Consider the following 19,933-nt stretch of genomic DNA (forward strand, 5'->3'; position numbering starts at 1 on the left):
GAGCTCGGATCCCACCAAGGTTTCATCTGTGCAGGGTTTGTATTCTCTCCCCATGTTTGCATGGGTCTCCTGTGTTCTCCGGTCACCTGTCACATTCCGCGTGCTTATGCATTGAGACTCAGCCGTGGGAGCATACACCAGGGACGTCTGGTGAGGTAAATGTCTCAGGAGGCACTGACTAGTACCAGAGCCAGATTTACACACATTAAATGAGCCAATGGGTGCATGTGGGCATTATACACAGGTGCAGCAGTATATACTGCTGGAAATTTGGTGAGTTTTGATCAGAGAGGTGCAGAAAAGAGGGTGGGTATCGAGAGACCGGCGTTTCGGATCCCAGAGGTCACCAAACCGACCCTGGGATCCCAACGGGGAAGGTGTGGGGGGGGGGGGGGGGGGGGGTGTAGACGAGCGCAACGGAGCCCTTTGCGGGCTAACTGCGCTCGGCACAGGTTCTATTCCCACTCTATGCGTGTTGTGGACATCCACGAGTGTGAATAGTCCCTGTTACTCGGCATGCCGATTGGGGTATGGGTCATTAGGTCGACATTCATTAGGTCGACCACTATTGGTCGACATGCACTAGGTCAACATGGGAAAAAGTCGACATGAGTTTTTCACTTTTTTTTTCTTCATTTTTTGAACTTTTCATACTTTCCACGTGGCCTGCAATTGGGAACGGTAACCTGTGCCACCTTGCCCCGAAGTATGCTGACGTAGCGAACCATGCGAGGGGACGCGGTGCACTAATTGGAGTTCTCCGTCACTTTACGAAAATGACACCAAAAATAGTAAAAAAAAAAAAAACCTCCTGTCGACCTTTTCCGTGTCTATTTTGTTCATGTCGACCCAATGACCATGTCGACCAATAGTGGTCGACCTAAGTCTTGTCGACCTAATGACCGTAAGCCGCCGACTGTCGGGCTGGCCAGAGATCTGGATTCCAGCGTCGGTATAGAGACTACATGTCCAGGAAAGACAGGCTGCCTCACCTGCCATAGACTTTTTCTCCGGAGTTTTGACTATACTAATGATTAGAATAATACAAAGAAGATATTTCTAGTATGTTCTTTGTATTTTTCATATACCTTATATGCTCAAAACTGTGGTGTGAACGTTAGTATGACAGGAGAGGCTCTGCCTCACCCCACCGCACCCAACTGATATACACCCCTTGCGACCCTCAGAGATGTGCAGGGACTCGTGTGTACTTAATTGGCTTCTGATAAAAAATAAAAATAACCCTCTTATTTATTTATTTATTAACAGTTTCTTATATAGCGCAGCAAATTCCGTTGCGCTTTACAATTTGAAATAACAATAACAAACTGGGTGATAACAGTCATAGAGGTAGGAAGGCCCTGCTCGCAAGCTTACAATCTATAGGGAAATAGGCATATGTACACAAGGAAAGGTGCTATCTTTTGCATAGAATGAGAAGACATGTGAGGATATGTGTGGACTGTACAGAGTGGATGTAATTTGATAGGAAGGTTTATGAAAGTTATGTGGGTGGTTCAGGAATTTGATACGCTTGCCTAAAGAGGTGAGTCTTGAGGGAACGCTTGAAGGTTTGGAGACTAGAGGAGAGTCTTATTGTGCATGGTAGGGCATTCCACAGAGTGGGTGCAGCCCGATGAAAGTCCTGCAGTCGTGAGTGGGAGCGAGTAATGAGTGTGGATGAGAGACGCAGGTCTTGTGAAGAGCGAAGAGGTCGGGTTGGGAGATATTTTGTGATAAGCGAAGTGATGTACGTTGGTGTAGTTTGGTTAATGGCCTTGTGTGTGAGTAAAAGTATTTTATATTGAATGCGGTAGAGTACAGGTAACCAATGGAGGGACTGACAGAGTGGATCTGCAGACGATGAACGTCTAGCGAGGAAGATGAGCCTTGCCGCTGCATTCAGAATGGATTGTAGTGGTGAGAGTCTCGTTTTGGGAAGACCAGTTAGGAGACTATTGCAATAATCAATTCGGGAGATAATGAGAGCATGGATTAGGGTTTTAGCAGTGTCTTGTGTAAGGTATGGTCGTATTTTGGATATGTTTTTTAGATGCATGTAACATGATCTTGAGACAGATTGAATGTGGGGAACAAAGGACAGATCAGAGTCAAGGATGACACCTAGGCAGCGAGCTTGTGGGGTAGGGTAGATAGTCGAGTTTTCAACAGTGATAGAGATATCAGGTTGGTACCTACTCTTGGCCGGTGGAAATATAATTAACTCTGTCTTTGAACTCTTATGTGTGGTAGGGAGTGAATGACTGAAATAGTCTCTGTGTTATGTGTGCGCTATACAAATAACTTTTGTTAATAATGATTATTGTAGTATGACATTAGAACGTTCTTATTTCTACTGATCTTTATTGCTTATTTACTTATACAGGCACATTGAAGATTGTTTCCCTGAATGTAGACTGTGGCCTTGGCAGGTGCCTCCTCCTGATATATACAAGCAGTAGCCGTCTCCCACTCTCACCTTGTGTACATTGCGTATTAATGAGCAGTTCTATACAGCTGATATGCCTCTCTTGGTTTTGTAATCTTTCTATTGCTTTGTGTCCTAGATTGAGTAGTGTGCGCTGGTTTAAATCCATTAAAACTGTTTGGATTGGGGAAGTGGAGCAAAGTAATCATTACCATAAAATATGTGCTCACCCCTTAGGAATATCCCCAGTGATAACTGCCTAGAAATTGTCAAGACTTTAATTTCCATTTAAGCGGAGTACACACCTCAGTGATGTGTAGATGCAACGATGCAGTACACGCTACACAATCTGCTGCGCAATGACGCAATACATCGTTGCATGTTTAATGTAACAACACCGCATTGTCCGTAGCATCATCCCATCTAAGGTGCAGCACATCAGGTGGAAAGATGCGACCACCCAGTTCATCAAGACGATGATTTGGGGGTACGCGCCAAACGATGGTCGCTGCGATCCGTTGCGAATCACAAGACCGGCCAATTTCATATACTGTGTACCCAGCTTTAGTCAGGCCCAAGTTATCTGTATGCTTATCTCTCCTGCACTCTATAGCCCCAGATGGTTAGCCATACAAAGCTACTTCTCATACAGGAAAGTGGCGGCATATTAGTACATAGTTAATATGTATTTGCTGTTTATCTTTGTTAGCAGTACTTTTGAACAGTATCTACAAAATATGAAAATGGGTTTCGATACGGCTGTGCCATACGTATGTGTGTGCATGTATGTGTTAGTTTAGGTGTTACCATATGTTTATGTGAATTCCTGACATGCTAGTTCCCCTCCTCTAGGTGTACATCTGAGTAATGGACGGCACTGATGATGATGACGATGTTTCTCGGCTCTCTGCTCATACTTTAGCCGCCCTACAGGAGTTTTACGCTGAGCAGCAACAGCGAGATTCTCTAAAATCAGGACAGGGCTTTGACAAGTTTGCGGTCGGCGCTGTTGAAGAAGATTGGGTAAGAGACTCCCGGTCAGGGCACAGAGTGATGCCCCGTCTAAATTGTATTCTCTAATACTGGAGGTTTTTTCCTGCCACTTCTCTGTATTATGGGGGTAATTCGAAGTTGATCGCAGCAGGAAATTTTTTAGCAGTTGGGCAAAACCATGTGCACTGCAGGGGAGGCAGATATAACATGTGCAGAGAGAGAGAGATTTGGATGTGGTGAGTTCAATCTGCAATCTAAAGTACAGTGTAAAAATATAGCAGCCAGTATTTACCCTGCACAGAAACAAAATAACCCACCCAAATCTAATACCCCTTTCACATCGCACTGAAAACCCGGTACCGACACGGCATATTGCCGTGTCGAAACGGGTCCGTGTGCGATGTGAAAGGTCCAATTGTGAATTAGCGGGTCGCCTGACCCGGTAATTCAACCCGGTAAAAAAGAAGGGTTCTTACCGGGTTGATTACCGGGTCAGGCGCAGTGTGAATGGGAGCCGTTCCGATGCGACACGGCTCCCATTCACAGCATAGGCAGAGGCGGCGCAGGAGATGAGCTCATCTCCCGGCGCCGCCTCCACCCCCGCCCCTGCTGCTGCTGCTCCCTCCGCTGCTATGGCAACTGACCCGGTATATTGCCGGGTCGGAAAGCCAGCAGAGGAGCGCAAATGCCGGATCCCACCCGGTAAGTGCACGTTTGTCTTACCGGGTAGGATCCGGCATTTGCGATCTGAATGCGGTATAACTCTCTCTGCAAATGTTATATCTGCCCCCCCCCCCCCCCCCCCCCTGCAGTGCAAATGGTTTTGCCCAACTGCTAAAAAATATCCTGCTGCGATCAACTTGGAATTACCCCCTATATACATTGCTGTAATTGTCTTTGTTGGGAAGAAACAATAAATAAGACACATGCAGCAATAATGACCTTTGGCCTTGGCCTACAAAGCATCTACACCCCAGAGTACTGTTAAAAATACATTGTTGGACCAACCCTTCACCACTTTGAGCTACCACCATGTAGTAATTATGAGGTTACACTCCCTGTTACCCACCCTCCTGCTGTTATTTATAGCTAGGAGGGCTGAGGCCAGTCTTCTGTGCTTCAGTAGTAGTGCATTGAGGTTTGATGAGGGTATTTGGACAGGTCAGAATAACAGGTTTGCCCAAAAGTAGTCAACCCCTTTAAATTAAGGATCTCCGTTACCATTTTGTTTATGTGGAAGTCAGATAGGGCCCTATGCCAACACCCTAAGTCATGGGGGACAAAGTAATGTGAAGTTCAACAGCCATCAGAGTTGGAGGCAGGAAAGTTGGACATCCACAGACATTAGTAGGAATAGTGGAGGCGCTCAGGGACTTTGTACAGTGTTCCTCAAACACAAACAGCGAATTTACATTTTAAGGGGAATTTTATGTATAAAGTTATATACAGTCTTGTTGGCTATAGGCCACGTTGGTGGATTGAAGACATCTGTGTGTATCTGGGTGGCTTTATTCAGTAGGCAGTGAATCAGACTATACCATCCCTGTCTGTATTGAATATGAACCACCCCATGTTTAGTATAATCGGGATTACTATTGCTTTTAGCATAATGTTTAGGTTCCATATGTAAGGCAGCAATGTGGGATTGTCCTCATTGAGCATATACAGCCGTCAGAGAAGGCTATTTATTGGGGTGTGTGTATGTATATTTGTCACATACATGGCATGTGTTGTATGTAGTCCTCTAGGTGGCACCCTTGCACTACACTAATGAGATTTTTTGTGTGCGTTTTGTTTTTTTTATTAGCAATTAAGCCAGTTTTGGTACAGTGATGAGACTGCGTTGTGCTTGGCTAAGGAAGCACTGGAGGCTTCTGGGCAGAATGGGAGGTAAGGCATATTACACAAAGCTTCTTTTAAGGTGTGATCTAAAATGTTATTAACAAGGATGTATTATAGTATCCACCCCTACAGTTTGTAGAACTGTCATTTATGTTTTCTATTTCCCTTTATCATGGAAGTAGTGTATATAAGTATGGCTCTCGGCCCTTCCGCCTTGCCCTGTATAGAGATAAGCTGAGAGCAGGGATAGGAGAACTGCCAGCCTATATGCACAATTCATTGTTTGCTCCCTGATGACTGGCAGCTCCTCAGTCACAATGTTGTCCCCAGACGTGGCCGTGAGAGGGTAGGAACAGGCTAAATATCACTTCCAAGTGCTTCCCCTTGAAGATCAGTGTGGTGTGTTCCTGAATTAGCAGCCATGCCCAGTGTAGATAGATATATATATGTATAGAATATGTGTATTGTATGCCCTTTAATCTGTCCCTTTCAGCATAGCATTACCCTAGAACTCCTGTGACTGCTGCTGACTATTGCCTCTTGTGTGCCCTCTGCAGGATAGCCTGTGTTAGTGCTCCCAGCATCTACCAGAAACTGAAAGGTCTGGCGGGAGAGGACGCCTCCGTTTGTTTGCTGGAATACGATAGGCGGTTTTCAGTCTATGGTGATGACTTTGTCTTCTACGATTACAGTAGACCATTAGACCTACCAGAGAGGCTCCGGCAGCATAGCTTTGATATAGTATTAGCCGACCCCCCATACCTGTCTGAGGAGTGCCTGCATAAAACAGCAGAGACCATTCGCTACCTGACCAAAGGGAAGATCCTCTTATGCACGGGTAGGTACAATACAGAGGACCGCGCTGCTTAGTATATTCTCCTCAATCATAAGGGGTTCTGCTAAAGTTAGGGTTAGAGAGGTGATGGAAGAGATCTCAGTAGATAATATACAGTACAGTGCATTCTGTATTTTCTCTGACGTCCTAGTGGATGCTGGGGACTCCGTAAGGACCATGGGGAATAGACGGGCTCCGCAGGAGACTGGGCACTCTAAAGAAAGATTTAGTACTATCTGGTTTGCACTGGCTCCTCCCTCTATGCCCCTCCTCCAGACCTCAGTTAGTTAGAATATGTGCCCGGACAGAGCTGGGTGCTTTTAGTGAGCTCTCCTGAGCTTGCTAATAAGAAAGTATTTTAGTTAGGTTTTTTATTTTCAGAGAGCTTCTGCTGGCAACAGACTCTCTGCTACGAGGGACTGAGGGGAGAGAAGCAAACCTACTAACTGCGGATAGGTTGTGCTTCTTAGGCTACTGGACACCATTAGCTCCAGAGGGATCGAACACAGGACCTGACCTTGTCGTCCGTTCCCGGAGCCGCGCCGCCGTCCCCCTCGCAGAGCCAGAAGATAGAAGCCGGCAGAAGCGGAGAAGACATCGAAATCGGCGGCAGAAGACTCCTGTCTTCACATGAGGTAGCGCACAGCACTGCAGCTGTGCGCCATTGCGCCCACACTAACCCACACACTCCGGTCACTGTAGGGTGCAGGGCGCAGGGGGGGCGTCCTGGGCAGCAATTGTTACCTCCTGGCGAATGCTGCATATAAACAGTGGCACACTGTTATATGTATGAGCCCCCGCCATTTATTTTACAAAAAATCGCGGGGCAGAAGCCCGCCGCTGAGGGGGCGGGGCCTTCTTCCTCAGCACTCACCAGCGCCATTTCTCTAACGTCCTAAGTGGATGCTGGGACTCCGTAAGGACCATGGGGAATAGCGGCTCCGCAGGAGACTGGGCACAACTATAAAGAAAGCTTTAGACTACTGGTGTGCACTGGCTCCTCCCACTATGACCCTCCTCCAGACTTCAGTTAGATTCTTGTGCCCGGCTGAGCTGGATGCACACTAGGGGCTCTCCTGAGCTCCTAGAAAGAAAGTATATTTAGGTTTTTTATTTTACAGTGAGATCTGCTGGCAACAGACTCACTGCAGCGAGGGACTAAGGGGAGAAGAAGCGAACCTACCTAACAGGTGGTAGTTTGGGCTTCTTAGGCTACTGGACACCATTAGCTCCAGAGGGATCGACCGCAGGACCCGACCTTGATGTTCGTTCCCGGAGCCGCGCCGCCGTCCCCCTTACAGAGCCAGAAGCATGAAGATGTCCGGAAAATCGGCGGCAGAAGACTTCGGTCTTCACCAAGGTAGCGCACAGCACTGCAGCTGTGCGCCATTGCTCCTCATGTACACCTCACACTCCGGTCACTGATGGGTGCAGGGCGCTGGGGGCGCCCTGAGGGCAATATTACACACCTTGGCTGGCAAATATACACCATATATAGTCCCAGAGGCTATATAGGTGTAAATGAATACCCCTGCCAGAGTTTCAAAAACGCGGGAGAGGTCCGCCGAAAAAGGGGCGGGGCTAACTCCCTCAGCACACTGGCGCTATTTTTCCCTCACAGCTCCGCTGGAAGGAAGCTCCCTGGCTCTCCCCTGCAGTCTACAACTACAGAAGGGTAAAAAAGAGAGGGGGGGCACTAAATTTAGGCGCAGTATATATATATATATATATATATATATATATATATATATATATATATATATATATATATAGATAAGCAGCTATAAGGGGATATAATTCAGTTAGTCCCTGTATTATATAGCGCTCTGGTGTGTGCTGGCATACTCTCTCTCTGTCTTCCCAAAGGGCTTTGTGGGGTCCTGTCCTCTGTCAGAGCATTCCCTGTGTGTATGCGGTGTGTCGGTACGGCTGTGTCGACATGTTTGATGAGGAGGCTTATGTGGAGGCGGAGCAAATGCCTGTAAATGTGATGTCACCCCCTGCGGGGTCGACACCTGAGTGGATGGTTCTGTGGAAGGAATTACGCGACAGTGTCGACTCCTTGCATAAAAGGTTTGACGACATACCTACTATGGGACAGCCGGCTTCTCAGCCTGTGCCTGCCCAGGCGTCTCAAAAGCCATCAGGGGCTCTAAAACGCCCGCTACCTCAGTTGGCAGACACAGATGTCGACACGGATACTGACTCCAGTGTCGACGACGATGAGACTAATGTAACTTCCAATAGGGCCACACGTTACATGATTGAGGCAATGAAAAATGTGTTGCACATTTCTGATGTTACCCCCGGTACCACAAAAAAGGGTATTATGTTTGGAGAGAAAAAACTACCAGTAGCTTTTCCTCCATCTGAGGAGTTAAATGACGTGTGTGAAGAAGCGTGGGCTTCTCCTGATAAGAAACTGGTAATTTCTAAGAGGTTACTAATGGCGTACCCTTTCCCGCCAGAGGATAGGTCACGCTGGGAAACATCCCCTAGGGTGGATAAAGCGCTCACACGCTTGTCAAAGAAGGTGGCACTACCGTCTCCGGATACGGCCGCCCTGAAGGAATCTGCTGATAGAAAGCAGGAGGCTATCCTGAAGTCTATATATACACACACAGGTGTTATACTGAGACCAGCTATTGCGTCAGCATGGATGTGCAGTGCTGCAGCTGCGTGGTCAGATTCCCTGTCGGAAAATATTGATACCCTAGACAGGGACACAATATTGCTAACCGTAGAGTATATTAAAGACGCACTTTTATACATGAGGGATGCACAGAGGGATATTTGCCGGCTGGCATCCAAAATTAGTGCAATGTCCATTTCTGCCAGGAGAGGGTTATGGACTCGGCAGTGGACAGGAGATGCAGATTCCAAAAGGCACATGGAAATTCTGCCTTATAAGGGTGAGGAGTTGTTCGGGGATGGTCTCTCGGACCTCGTTTCCACAGCAACAGCTGGGAAGTCTACATTTTTACCCCATGTTCCCTCACAGCCAAAGAAAGCACCGTATTATCAGGTACAGTCCTTTCGGCCCAATAGGGGCAAGCAGGTTAAGGGCGCGTCCTTTCTGCCCAGAGGCAGAGGTAGGGGGAAAAAGCTGCAGCATACAGCCAGTTCCCAGGAGCAAAAGTCTCCCCCGCTTCCTCTAAGTCCACAGCATGACGCTGGGGCTCCACAGGCGGAGCCAGGTACGGTGGGGGCCCGTCTCAAATATTTCAGCAATCAGTGGGCTCGCTCACGGGTGGATCCCTGGATCTTTCAAATAGTATCTCAGGGGTACAAGCTGGAATTCGAGACGTCTTCCCCCCCCCCCCCCGCCGTTTCCTCAAATCTGCCTTACCAACCACTCCCTCAGGCAGGGAGGCAGTGTTACAGGCAATTCACAAGCTGTATTCACAACAGGTGATAGTAAAGGTGCTCCTACTTCAACAAGGACGGGGTTACTATTCCACAATGTTTGTGGTACCGAAACCGGACAGTTCGGTGAGACCCATTTTGAATTTGAAATCCTTGAACACATATATAAAAAAATTCAAGTTCAAGATGGAATCGCTCAGGGCGATTATTGCAAGCCTGGACGAGGGGGATTACATGGTATCACTGGACATCAAGGATGCTTACCTGCATGTCCCCATTTACCATCCTCATCAGGAGTACCTCAGATTTGTGGTACAGGATTGTCATTACCAATTCCAGACGTTGCCGTTCGGTCTATCCACGGCTCCGAGGGTCTTTACCAAGGTAATGGCCGAAATGATGATACTCCTTCGAAAGAAGGGAGTTTTAATTATCCCGTACTTGGACGATCTCCTGATAAAGGCGAGGTCCAGGGAGCAGTTGTTGGTCGGGGTAGCACTATCTCGGGAGGTGCTACAACAGCACGGCTGGGTTCTAAATATTCCAAAGTCACAGCTGATCCCTACGACACGTCTACTGTTCCTGGGGATGGTTCTGGACACAGAACAGAAAAAAGTGTTTCTCCCGGAGGAGAAGGCCAAGGAGCTGTCATCTCTAGTCAGAGGCCTCCTAAAACCAAAACAGGTGTCGGTGCATCACTGCACGCGGATCCTGGGAAAGATGGTAGCTTCCTACGAAGCAATTCCATTCGGCAGGTTCCATGCAAGAACCTTTCAGTGGGACCTATTGGACAAGTAGTCCGGATCGCATCTTCAGATGCATCGGCTGATAACCCTGTCTCCAAGGACCAGGGTGTCTCTGCTGTGGTGGCTGCAGAGTGCTCATCTTCAAGAGGGCCGCAGATTCGGCATACAGGACTGGGTCCTGGTGACCACGGATGCCAGCCTTCGAGGCTGGGGGGCAGTCACACAGGGAAGAAACTTCCAAGGACTATGGTCAAGTCAGGAGACTTCCCTGCACATAAATATTCTGGAACTGAGGGCCATTTTACAATGCCCTAAGTCAGGCAAAACCCCTGCTTCAAAACCAGCCGGTACTGATCCAGTCAGACAACATCACGGCGGTCGCCCATGTAAACCGGCAGGGCGGCACGAGAAGCAGGACGGCGATGGCAGAAGCCACAAGGATTCTCCGATGGGCGGAAAATCACGTGTTAGCACTGTCAGCAGTGTTCATTCCGGGAGTGGACAACTGGGAAGCAGACTTCCTCAGCAGGCACGACCTCCACCCCGGAGAGTGGGGACTTCATCCAGAAGTCTTCCAAATGATTGTAAACCGTTGGGAAAGGCCACAGGTGGACATGATGGCATCCCGCCTAAACAAAAAGCTAGAAAGATATTGTGCCAGGTCGAGAGACCCTCAGGTGATAGCTGTGGACGCTCTAGTGACACCGTGGGTGTACCGGTCGGTTTATGTGTTCCCTCCTCTTCCTCTCATACCAAAGGTACTGAGGATAATAAGGAGAAGAGGAGTAAGGACTATACTAAGGATTGGCCAAGAAGAGCTTGGTACCCGGAACTTCAAGAAATGATCTCAGAGGACCCATGGCCTCTGCCGCTCAGACAGGACCTGCTGCAGCAGGGGCCCTGTCTGTTCCAAGACTTACCGCGGCTGCGTTTGACGGCATGGCGGTTGAACACCGGATCCTGAAGGAAAAGGGCATTCCGGAGGAAGTCATTCCTACGCTGATTAAAGCTAGGAAAGAAGTAACCGCAAACCATTATCACCGCATATGGCGAAAATATGTTGCGTGGTGTGAGGCCAGGAAGGCCCCAACGGAGGAATTTCAGCTGGGCCGTTTCCTGCACTTCCTACAGTCAGGGGTGACTATGGGCCTAAAATTGGGTTCCATTAAGGTCCAGATTTCGGTTCTATCGATTTTCTTCCAGAGAGAACTGGCTTCTCTACCTGAAGTTCGAACTTTTGTTAAGGGAGTGCTGCATATTCAGCCCCCTTTTGTGCCTCCAGTGGCACCTTGGGATCTCAACGTGGTGTTGGATTTCCTAAAATCACATTGGTTTGAGCCACTGAAAACCGTGGAATTAAAATATCTCACGTGGAAAGTGGTCATGTTGTTGGCCTTGGCTTCGGCCAGGCGTGTATCAGAATTGGCGGCTTTGTCATGTAAAAGCCCTTATCTGATTTTCCATATGGATAGGGCAGAATTAAGGACTCGTCCCCAATTTCTCCCTAAGGTGGTATCAGCCTTTCATCTGAACCAACCTATCGTGGTGCCTGCGGCTACTAATGACTTGGAGGCTTCCAAGTTGGTGGACGTAGTCAGGGCCCTGAAAATTTATGTTGCCAGGACGGCGGGAGTCAGAAAGACTGACTCGCTGTTTATCCTGTATGCGCCCAACAAGTTGGGTGCACCTGCTTCAAAGCAGACTATTGCTCGCTGGATCTGTAGTACGATTCAGCTTGCACATTCTGCGGCTGGACTGCCGCATCCTAAATCAGTAAAAGCCCATTCCACAAGGAAGGTGGGCTCTTCTTGGGCGGCTGCCCGAGGGGTCTCGGCTCTACAACTTTGCCAAGCAGCTACTTGGTCGGGGTCAAACACGTTTGCTAAATTCTACAAGTTTGACACCCTGGCTGAGGAGGACCTAGAGTTTGCCCATTCGGTGCTGCAGAGTCATCCGCACTCTCCCGCCCGTTTGGGAGCTTTGGTATAATGCCCATGGTCCTTACGGAGTCCCAGCATCCACTTAGGACGTTAGAGAAAATAAGAATTTACTCACCGGTAATTCTATTTCTCATAGTCCGTAGTGGATGCTGGGCGCCCATCCCAAGTGCGGATTGTCTGCAATACTTGTATATAGTTATTGCCTAACTAAAGCGTTATTGTTGAGCCATCTGTTGAGAGGCTCAGTTGTTATCATACTGTTAACTGGGTATTGTATCACGAGTTATACGGTGTGATTGGTGTGGCTGGTATGAGTCTTACCCGGGATTCAAAATCCTTCCTTCTTGTGTCAGCTCTTCTGGGCACAGTATCCTAACTGAAGTCTGGAGGAGGGTCATAGTGGGAGGAGCCAGTGCACACCAGTAGTCTAAAGCTTTCTTTATAGTTGTGCCCAGTCTCCAGCGGAGCCGCTATTCCCCATGGTCCTTACGGAGTCCCAGCATCCACTACGGACTATGAGAAATAGAATTACCGGTGAGTAAATTCTTATTTTTCCTGCCACAGCTCCGCTGAGAGGAAGCTCCCCAGGCTCTCCCCTGCAGAATCACGGTAGAGGGGTAAAAAAGAGAGGGGGGGCACATACATTTAGGTGCATTAATCATTATACAGCAGCTACTGGGTAAACACTAAGTTACTGTGTAATCCCTGGGTTATATAGCGCTGGGGTGTGTGCTGGCAAACTCTCTCTCTCTCTCCAAAAGGCCTTTTGGGGGTCCTGTCCTCATTTAGAGCTTCCCCTGTGTGTGTGGTGTGTCGGTACGCGTGTGTCGACATGTTTGACGAAGAGGGCTATGTGGAGGCAGAGCAAGTGCAGTTGACTGACGTGTTGCCGCCGACGGTGCCGACACCTGATTGGATGGATACCTTACATAAAAGGTTGGATACCTCGGGTCAGTCAGGGTCTCAACCCATGCCTAATCCTACAGCGCAGAGGCCCTCAGGGTCTCAAAAGCGCCCACTATCCAAAATGGTTGACACAGATGTCGACACGGATTCTGACTCCAGTGTCGACGACGATGATGCAAAATTGCAACCAAAAATGACAAAAGCTATACGTTATATGATTATAGCGATGAAGGCTGTTTTACACATATCAGAGGTGAACCCTGTCCCTGACAAGAGGGTTTATATGTATGGGGAGAAAAAGCAAGAGGTGACTTTTCCCCCTTCACATGAGTTAAATGAGTTATGTGAAACAGCGTGGGATTCCCCAGATAAGAAAGTCCTGATTTCCAAAAGGTTACTTATGGCGTACCCTTTCCCGCCTGAGGACAGGGTGCGCTGGGAATCCTCCCCTAGGGTAGATAAAGCTCTGACACGCATATCTAAGAAGGTGGCCCTGCCGTCACAGGATACGGCCACCCTAAAGGATCCTGCAGATAGAAAGCAGGAAAGTATCCTGAAATCTGTTTATACACATTCAGGGACTCTACTGAGGCCGGCAATTGCGTCGGCATGGATGTGTAGTGCTGTAGCAGCGTGGACAGATAATCTGTCTGAGGAAATGGATACCTTAGACAGGGATACTATTATGCTGACCCTGGGGCATATAAAAGACACTGTCCTATATATGAGGGATGCCCAGAGGGACATTTGCCTACTGGGCTCTAGAATTAATGCAATGTCAATTTCTGCCAGAAGGGTCCTGTGGACTCGGCAGTGGACAGGTGATGCCGACTCCAAAAAACACATGGAGGTGTTACCTTGGTAATCTTCTCTTGTTACAGTTACAAGGGTGAGGAATTGTTTGGGGACGGTCTCTCGGACCTGGTTTCCACAGCTACTGCTGGGAAGTCAAACTTTTTGCCATATATTCCCCCACAACCGAAGAAAGCACTGTATTACCAAATGCAGTCCTTTCGCGCACAAAGAAGCAAGAAGGTCAGAGGTGCTTCCTTTCTTGCTAGAGGCAGGGGCAGAGGAAAAAAGCGGCACCTTACAGCTAGTTCCCAGGAACAGAAGTCCTCCCCGGCTTCCACTAAATCCACCGCATGACGCTGGGGCTCCACGGGTGGAGCCAGGAGAGGTGGGGGCGCGTCTCCGACATTTCAGCCACCAGTGGGTTCGCTCACAGGTGGATCCCTGGGCTATACAAATTGTGTCTCAGGAATACAAGCTGGAATTCGAGGTGATGCCCCCTCAACGTTACCTAAAATCTGCCCTGCCAGCTTTCCCCATAGAAAGGGAAGTAGTGGTAGCGGCGATTCACAAGCTATTTCTCCAGCAGGTGGTGGTGAAGGTTCCCCTTCCTCAACAGGGGAAGGGGATACTATTCCACAATGTTTGTGGTACCGAAACCGGACGGTTCGGTCAGACCTATATTAAATTTAAAGTCCCTGAACATTTATCTGAAAAGATTCAAGTTCAAAATGGAATCGCTCAGAGCGGTCATTGCAAGCCTGGAAGAGGGGGATTTTATGGTGTCTCTGGACATCAAGGATGCTTACTTGCATGTCCCCATTTATCCGCCTCATCAGGAGTACCTCAGATTTGTGGTACAGGACTGTCATTACCAATTCCAGACGTTGCCGTTTGGTCTGTCCACGGCACCGAGAATATTTACCAAGGTAATGGCAGAAATGATGGTGATCCTGAGAAAGCAGGGAGTCACAGTTATCCCATACTTGGACGATCTCCTCATAAAGGCGAGGTCGAGGGAGCAGTTGCAGATCAGCGTAGCGCACTCACAGGAGGTGTTGCAACAGCATGGCTGGATTCTGAATACCCCAAAGTCGCAGCTGATTCCTACGACGCGTCTGCCCTTTCTGGGCATGATTCTGGACACAGACCAGAAGAAGGTGTTTCTCCCGATGGAGAAGGCTCAAGAGCTTGTGACTCTAGTCAGAGACCTCTTAAAACCAAAACAGGTGTCGGTGCATCACTGCACGCGAGTCCTGGGAAAGATGGTGGCATCATACGAGGCCATTCCCTTCGGCAGGTTCCATGCGAGGATCTTTCAATGGGATCTGTTGGACAAATGGTCCGGATCGTATCTTCAGATGCATCGGCTGATCACCCTGTCCCCCAGGGCCAGGGTGTCTCTTCTGTGGTGGCTACAGAGTGCTCACCTTCTCGAGGGCCGCAGATTCGCGTACAGGACTGGGTCCTGGTGACCACGGATGCGAGCCTCCGAGGGTGGGGGGCAGTCACTCAGGGAAGAAACTTCCAAGGGTTGTGGTCAAGTCAGGAAACTTGTCAGCACATAAATATCCTAGAACTAAGGGCCATATTCAACGCCCTGAGTCAAGCGGAGCCCCTGCTTCGCAACCAACCGGTGCTGATTCAGTCAGACAACATCACCGCGGTGGCTCATGTAAACCGCCAGGGCGGCACAAGAAGCAGAGTCGCGATGGCGGAAGCCACCAGGATTCTTCGGTGGGCGGAGAATCACGTACAAGCACTGTCAGCAGTGTTCATTCCGGGAGTGGACAACTGGGAAGCAGACTTCCTCAGCAGGCACGACCTCCACCCGGGAGAGTGGGGACTTCATCAAGAAGTCTTCATTCAGATTACAGATCGATGGGAACTGCCACAGGTAGACATGATGGCATCCCGTCTCAACAAAAAGCTGCAACGGTATTGCGCCAGGTCAAGACACCCTCAGGCGATAGCTGTGGACGCCCTGGTAACACCGTGGGTGTTCCAGTCGGTCTATGTGTTCCCTCCTCTTCCTCTCATACCCAAGGTACTGAGAATCGTAAGAAGAAGAGGAGTGAGAACAATACTCATTGTTCCGGATTGGCCAAGAAGACCTTGGTACCCGGAATTGCAAGAAATGCTCACAGAGGACCCATGGCCTCTGCCTCTCAGACAGGACCTGTTGCAACAGGGGCACTGCCTGTTCCAAGACTTACCGCGGCTGCGTTTGACGGCATGGCGGTTGAACGCCGGATCCTAGCGGAAAAAGGCATTCCGGAGAAAGTTATTCCTACGCTGATAAAGGCTAGGAAGGATGTGACAGCAAAGCATTATCACCGCATATGGCGAAAATATGTTGCTTGGTGTGAGGCAGGAAGGCCCCTACAGAGGAATTCCAACTGGGCAGATTTCTACACTTTCTACAGTCTGGAGTGACTTTGGGCTTGAATTTGGGATCCATAAAGGTCCAGATTTCGGCCCTATCCATTTTCTTTCAAAAGGAACTGGCGTCTCTTCCTGAAGTTCAGACGTTTGTTAAGGGAGTGCTGCATATTCAGCCTCCTTTTGTGCCACCGGTGGCACCTTGGGATCTCAACGTGGTGTTGGGTTTCCTAAAATCCCACTGGTTTGAACCACTTAAGACCGTGGAGCTAAAGTATCTCACGTGGAAGGTGGTCATGCTATTGGCATTAGCTTCGGCTAGGCGTGTGTCAGAATTGGCGGCTTTGTCATGTAAAAGCCCCTATCTGGTTTTTCATATGGACAGGGCGGAATTGAGGACTCGTCCCCAATTTCTGCCAAAGGTGGTGTCATCTTTTCATTTGAACCAACCTATTGTAGTGCCTGCGGCTACTCGTGACTTGGAGGATTCCAGGTTACTAGATGTAGTCAGGGCTTTGAAGATTTATGTAGCCCGAACGGCTGGAGTCCGGAAAACTGACTCGCTGTTTATCCTTTCTGCCCCCAACAAGTTGGGTACTCCTGCTTCAAAGCAAACCGTTGCCCGCTGGATCTGTAACACGATTCAGCAGGCTCATTCTGCGGCTGGATTGCCGCATCCAAAATCAGTGAAAGCCCATTCCACAAGGAAGGTGGGCTCTTCTTGGGCGGCTGCCCGAGGGGTCTCGGCATTACAGCTTTGCCGAGCTGCTACTTGGTCGGGTTCAAACACATTTGCAAAATTCTACAAGTTTGATACCCTGGCTGAGGAGGACCTTGAGTTTGCCCATTCGGTGCTGCAGAGTCATCCGCACACTCCCGCCCGTTTGGGAGCTTTGGTATAATCACCATGGTCCTTACGGAGTCCCCAGCATCCACTAGGACGTCAGAGAAAATAAGATTTTACTTACCGGTAAATCTATTGCTCGTAGTCCGTAGTGGATGCTGGGCGCCCGTCCCAAGTGCGGACTTTCTGCAATACGTGTACATAGTTATTGCTTAATAATGGGTTATGTTATGTTGGCATCCGTTGTTGATGCCCTGTTGTTGTTCATACTGTTGACTGGATAAGTGTATCACTAGTTATACGGTGTGATTGGTGTGGCTGGTATGAGTCTTACCCGAGATTCCAAAATCCTTTCCTTATAATGTCTGCTCTTCCGGGCACAGTTTCCTTATCTGAGGTCTGGAGGAGGGGCATAGAGGGAGGAGCCAGTGCACACCAGATAGTACTAAATCTTTCCTCAGAGTGCCCAGTCTCCTGCGGAGCCCGCTATTCCCCATGGTCCTTACGGAGTCCCCAGCATCCACTACGGACTACGAGAAATAGATTTACCGGTAAGTAAAATCTTATTTTTACTTTATAGCTTTAAAAACTGATTTTGCCTCCTGCATAATAAATACTGTAACTATAATTAGGGGATTATACAAAGGCATGCGATCCCCCTATGTCTCATACTTGCTGCACTTACTTAACGCTTTAGTGGTTGCACCTAAGCACTATCTCCTGGTTGGGACCCCTGTTATGGATCCGCTAGTGATAAAACAAGTTCTAGATCATGGGACTGTTCATTGCAACACAATATATTTAAATGGGGGTGGCGCATCTTGGTGACCTGAACAGCAGTGTGATTGAGTCAGTGAGGATAGGGCTGTGTGTGACGGCAGTTTCATTATGTGAGCGAGAGTGGTGGCTAGTGGAAGGTGCTAGATCACCTGTAGCGCAGAGTATTTCTGGGAAGGTGCCTGTAACACTGATTCAGGAAGTTTTCTGTTAAATACACCTTTATATCAGCAAAGTTCAGGCATCCAACTAATGTATGTTTTATATTGTGCTCCAGGGGCTGTGATGGACGCTTTGGTGACACAGTTACTTGGCCTGAAGATGTGTCAATTCATCCCGAAGCATACACGATCTCTGGCAAATGAGTTCCGCTGTTATACAAACTATGAGACAGGACTGGATTCCACGTCCTAGGGATCCGTCTTGTGGCCTTACGGTCAGACTCCCAAGCAGCCATCAATAACACATTTTAAACCTTGATTCTTTTTTTTCACCATATGAAGATTTCTGAAACCGACACCATAAATGCCAATGAAGCCGTGGACTTGCTCCGTCTGTGCTGCACTTTGAGGCAAATATACGGCTAATTTGCATCTGCAGAATTCGTATAAGTCCTCGATTGAAGCTTACATCTGGATGGGTTTTATGTATGCAGCTCGACGTACACCCAAATGCCTGCCTCATTTGTACCTGTTTCTTATCAGTAAAGTCCTATGTACTTTTGCTCATTACTCAGGTGACATCCTCAGCCCACCTTCTGCTGTAATACCTGAAAATCTGTTGGTTTAATTCCCAGCCCTGCATTTGGCTCAGTGGTGGGCCATGTCCTGATTTTCAATTTGGGCTGGAATCAAAAGGTTATATCTCAAAGCCCAGACTAAGGCCAACATTTAATTAGCTGTGTTGCTTGAAATCTAACAAAAAAAATAAATTATTGTGTTTTACAATGCGCTCATCTAAAGTTTACTGTATCTCCGACAGTTTACTGTATAACGAAAGCGTAAACTTTTGGGATACAGTATTTAGAAAGACTTCATTATATCAACTGAATTTAGGGCAGAAAAAAAAGATTGGCAAGGGCTTCGTGCAATTTACAACCCAAAGGTAAAAAGCGCGCTGCCCCCGCACGCAATGCTTTTTCTATGGGAACAATTCACAACTTATTCTTCAACAACCTACTTATCTAAATTATATGACGTATTGCACATCTACATCACACAACCTATAGAATGACACCTGAACCATCAAAATCGGTGCTGTCATTGCAGAGTAGTTGCTCTCACAAAAAATGACTTAGCCAATTAAATAAGGAGATTTATGGTAGACTTACCATTGTTAAATCTCTTTCTGTGAGGTACACTGGATTCCACAGGGAATAACATCGGGGTGTAGAGCTAAAGCTTTGACTGTTCCCAGGATGCACCGCACCGCCTCCTCTATAGCCCCGCCTCCAGCCACTGGAGCTCCGTTTTGTTAACCAGTCCAATGCAGTAGCAGGTAAGAGAGACGGTAGATGTTAGTCACGTAGAACCACATTCTCACGACAGGAGAAGGGACTAGCTGCTAATGCCATATAAACCCAAAGAAGCTAAGTGCGTAAGGATGGACGCCAATCCAGTGTACCTTGCAGTAAGAGATTTAACAATGGTAAGTCTACCATAAATCTCCTTTTCTCTTTTGTCCTAGAGGATACTGGAGTCCATTTAGTACCATGGGGTATAGATGGGTCCACTAGGAGCCATGGGCACTTTAAGAATTTGATAATGTGGGCTGGCTCCTTCCTCTATGCCCCTCCTACCAGACTCAGATTAGAAAATGTGCCCGGAGGAGCCGGTCACGCTTATGGAAGCTCCTAAAGAGTTTTCTGCATTTATTTTATATGTTTGTTATTTTCAGGCAGGGCTGGGTGGCACCAGCCTGCCTGCTTCATGGGACTTAGGGGAGGAAGACGGGCCAACCTCTTGAAGGGTTAATAGTCCCGTTCCCTGCTGACAGGACACTGAGCTCCTGAGGGAACTATTCGCAAGCCCCACCACGGCGAGCGTACATTCCCGCAGCACACCGCCACCCCTAACAGAGCTA

At 48.3% G+C, this 19,933-nt stretch overlaps 1 protein-coding gene across 8 annotated transcripts in view; it reads left to right on the top strand.

Moving 5' to 3' along the window:
- Positions 1-18,800, top strand: part of EEF1AKMT1 (EEF1A lysine methyltransferase 1) — a 22,576-nt gene extending 3,776 nt beyond the window's left edge. For 6 of the 8 annotated variants that reach the window (XM_063951638.1, XM_063951637.1, XM_063951630.1 and 3 more), the window contains exons 2-5: positions 3,281-3,451; positions 5,229-5,311; positions 5,821-6,101; positions 18,129-18,800. In XM_063951638.1, the coding sequence (XP_063807708.1) occupies positions 3,296-3,451; positions 5,229-5,311; positions 5,821-6,101; positions 18,129-18,265 (657 nt within the window). In that variant the 5' untranslated portion in view covers positions 3,281-3,295 and the 3' untranslated portion in view covers positions 18,266-18,800. Of the gene's footprint in view, positions 1-2,386; positions 2,485-3,280; positions 3,452-5,228; positions 5,312-5,820; positions 6,102-18,128 lie in introns of those variants that run through there. The other 2 variants (XM_063951631.1, XM_063951633.1) reach the window with 2 other exon arrangements.
- Positions 18,801-19,933: the final 1,133 nt, after the last annotated feature.

The sequence above is a fragment of the Pseudophryne corroboree genome, chromosome 2 (genome assembly GCF_028390025.1).
Source record: "Pseudophryne corroboree isolate aPseCor3 chromosome 2, aPseCor3.hap2, whole genome shotgun sequence".
NCBI classification, from domain to species: domain Eukaryota; kingdom Metazoa; phylum Chordata; class Amphibia; order Anura; family Myobatrachidae; genus Pseudophryne; species Pseudophryne corroboree.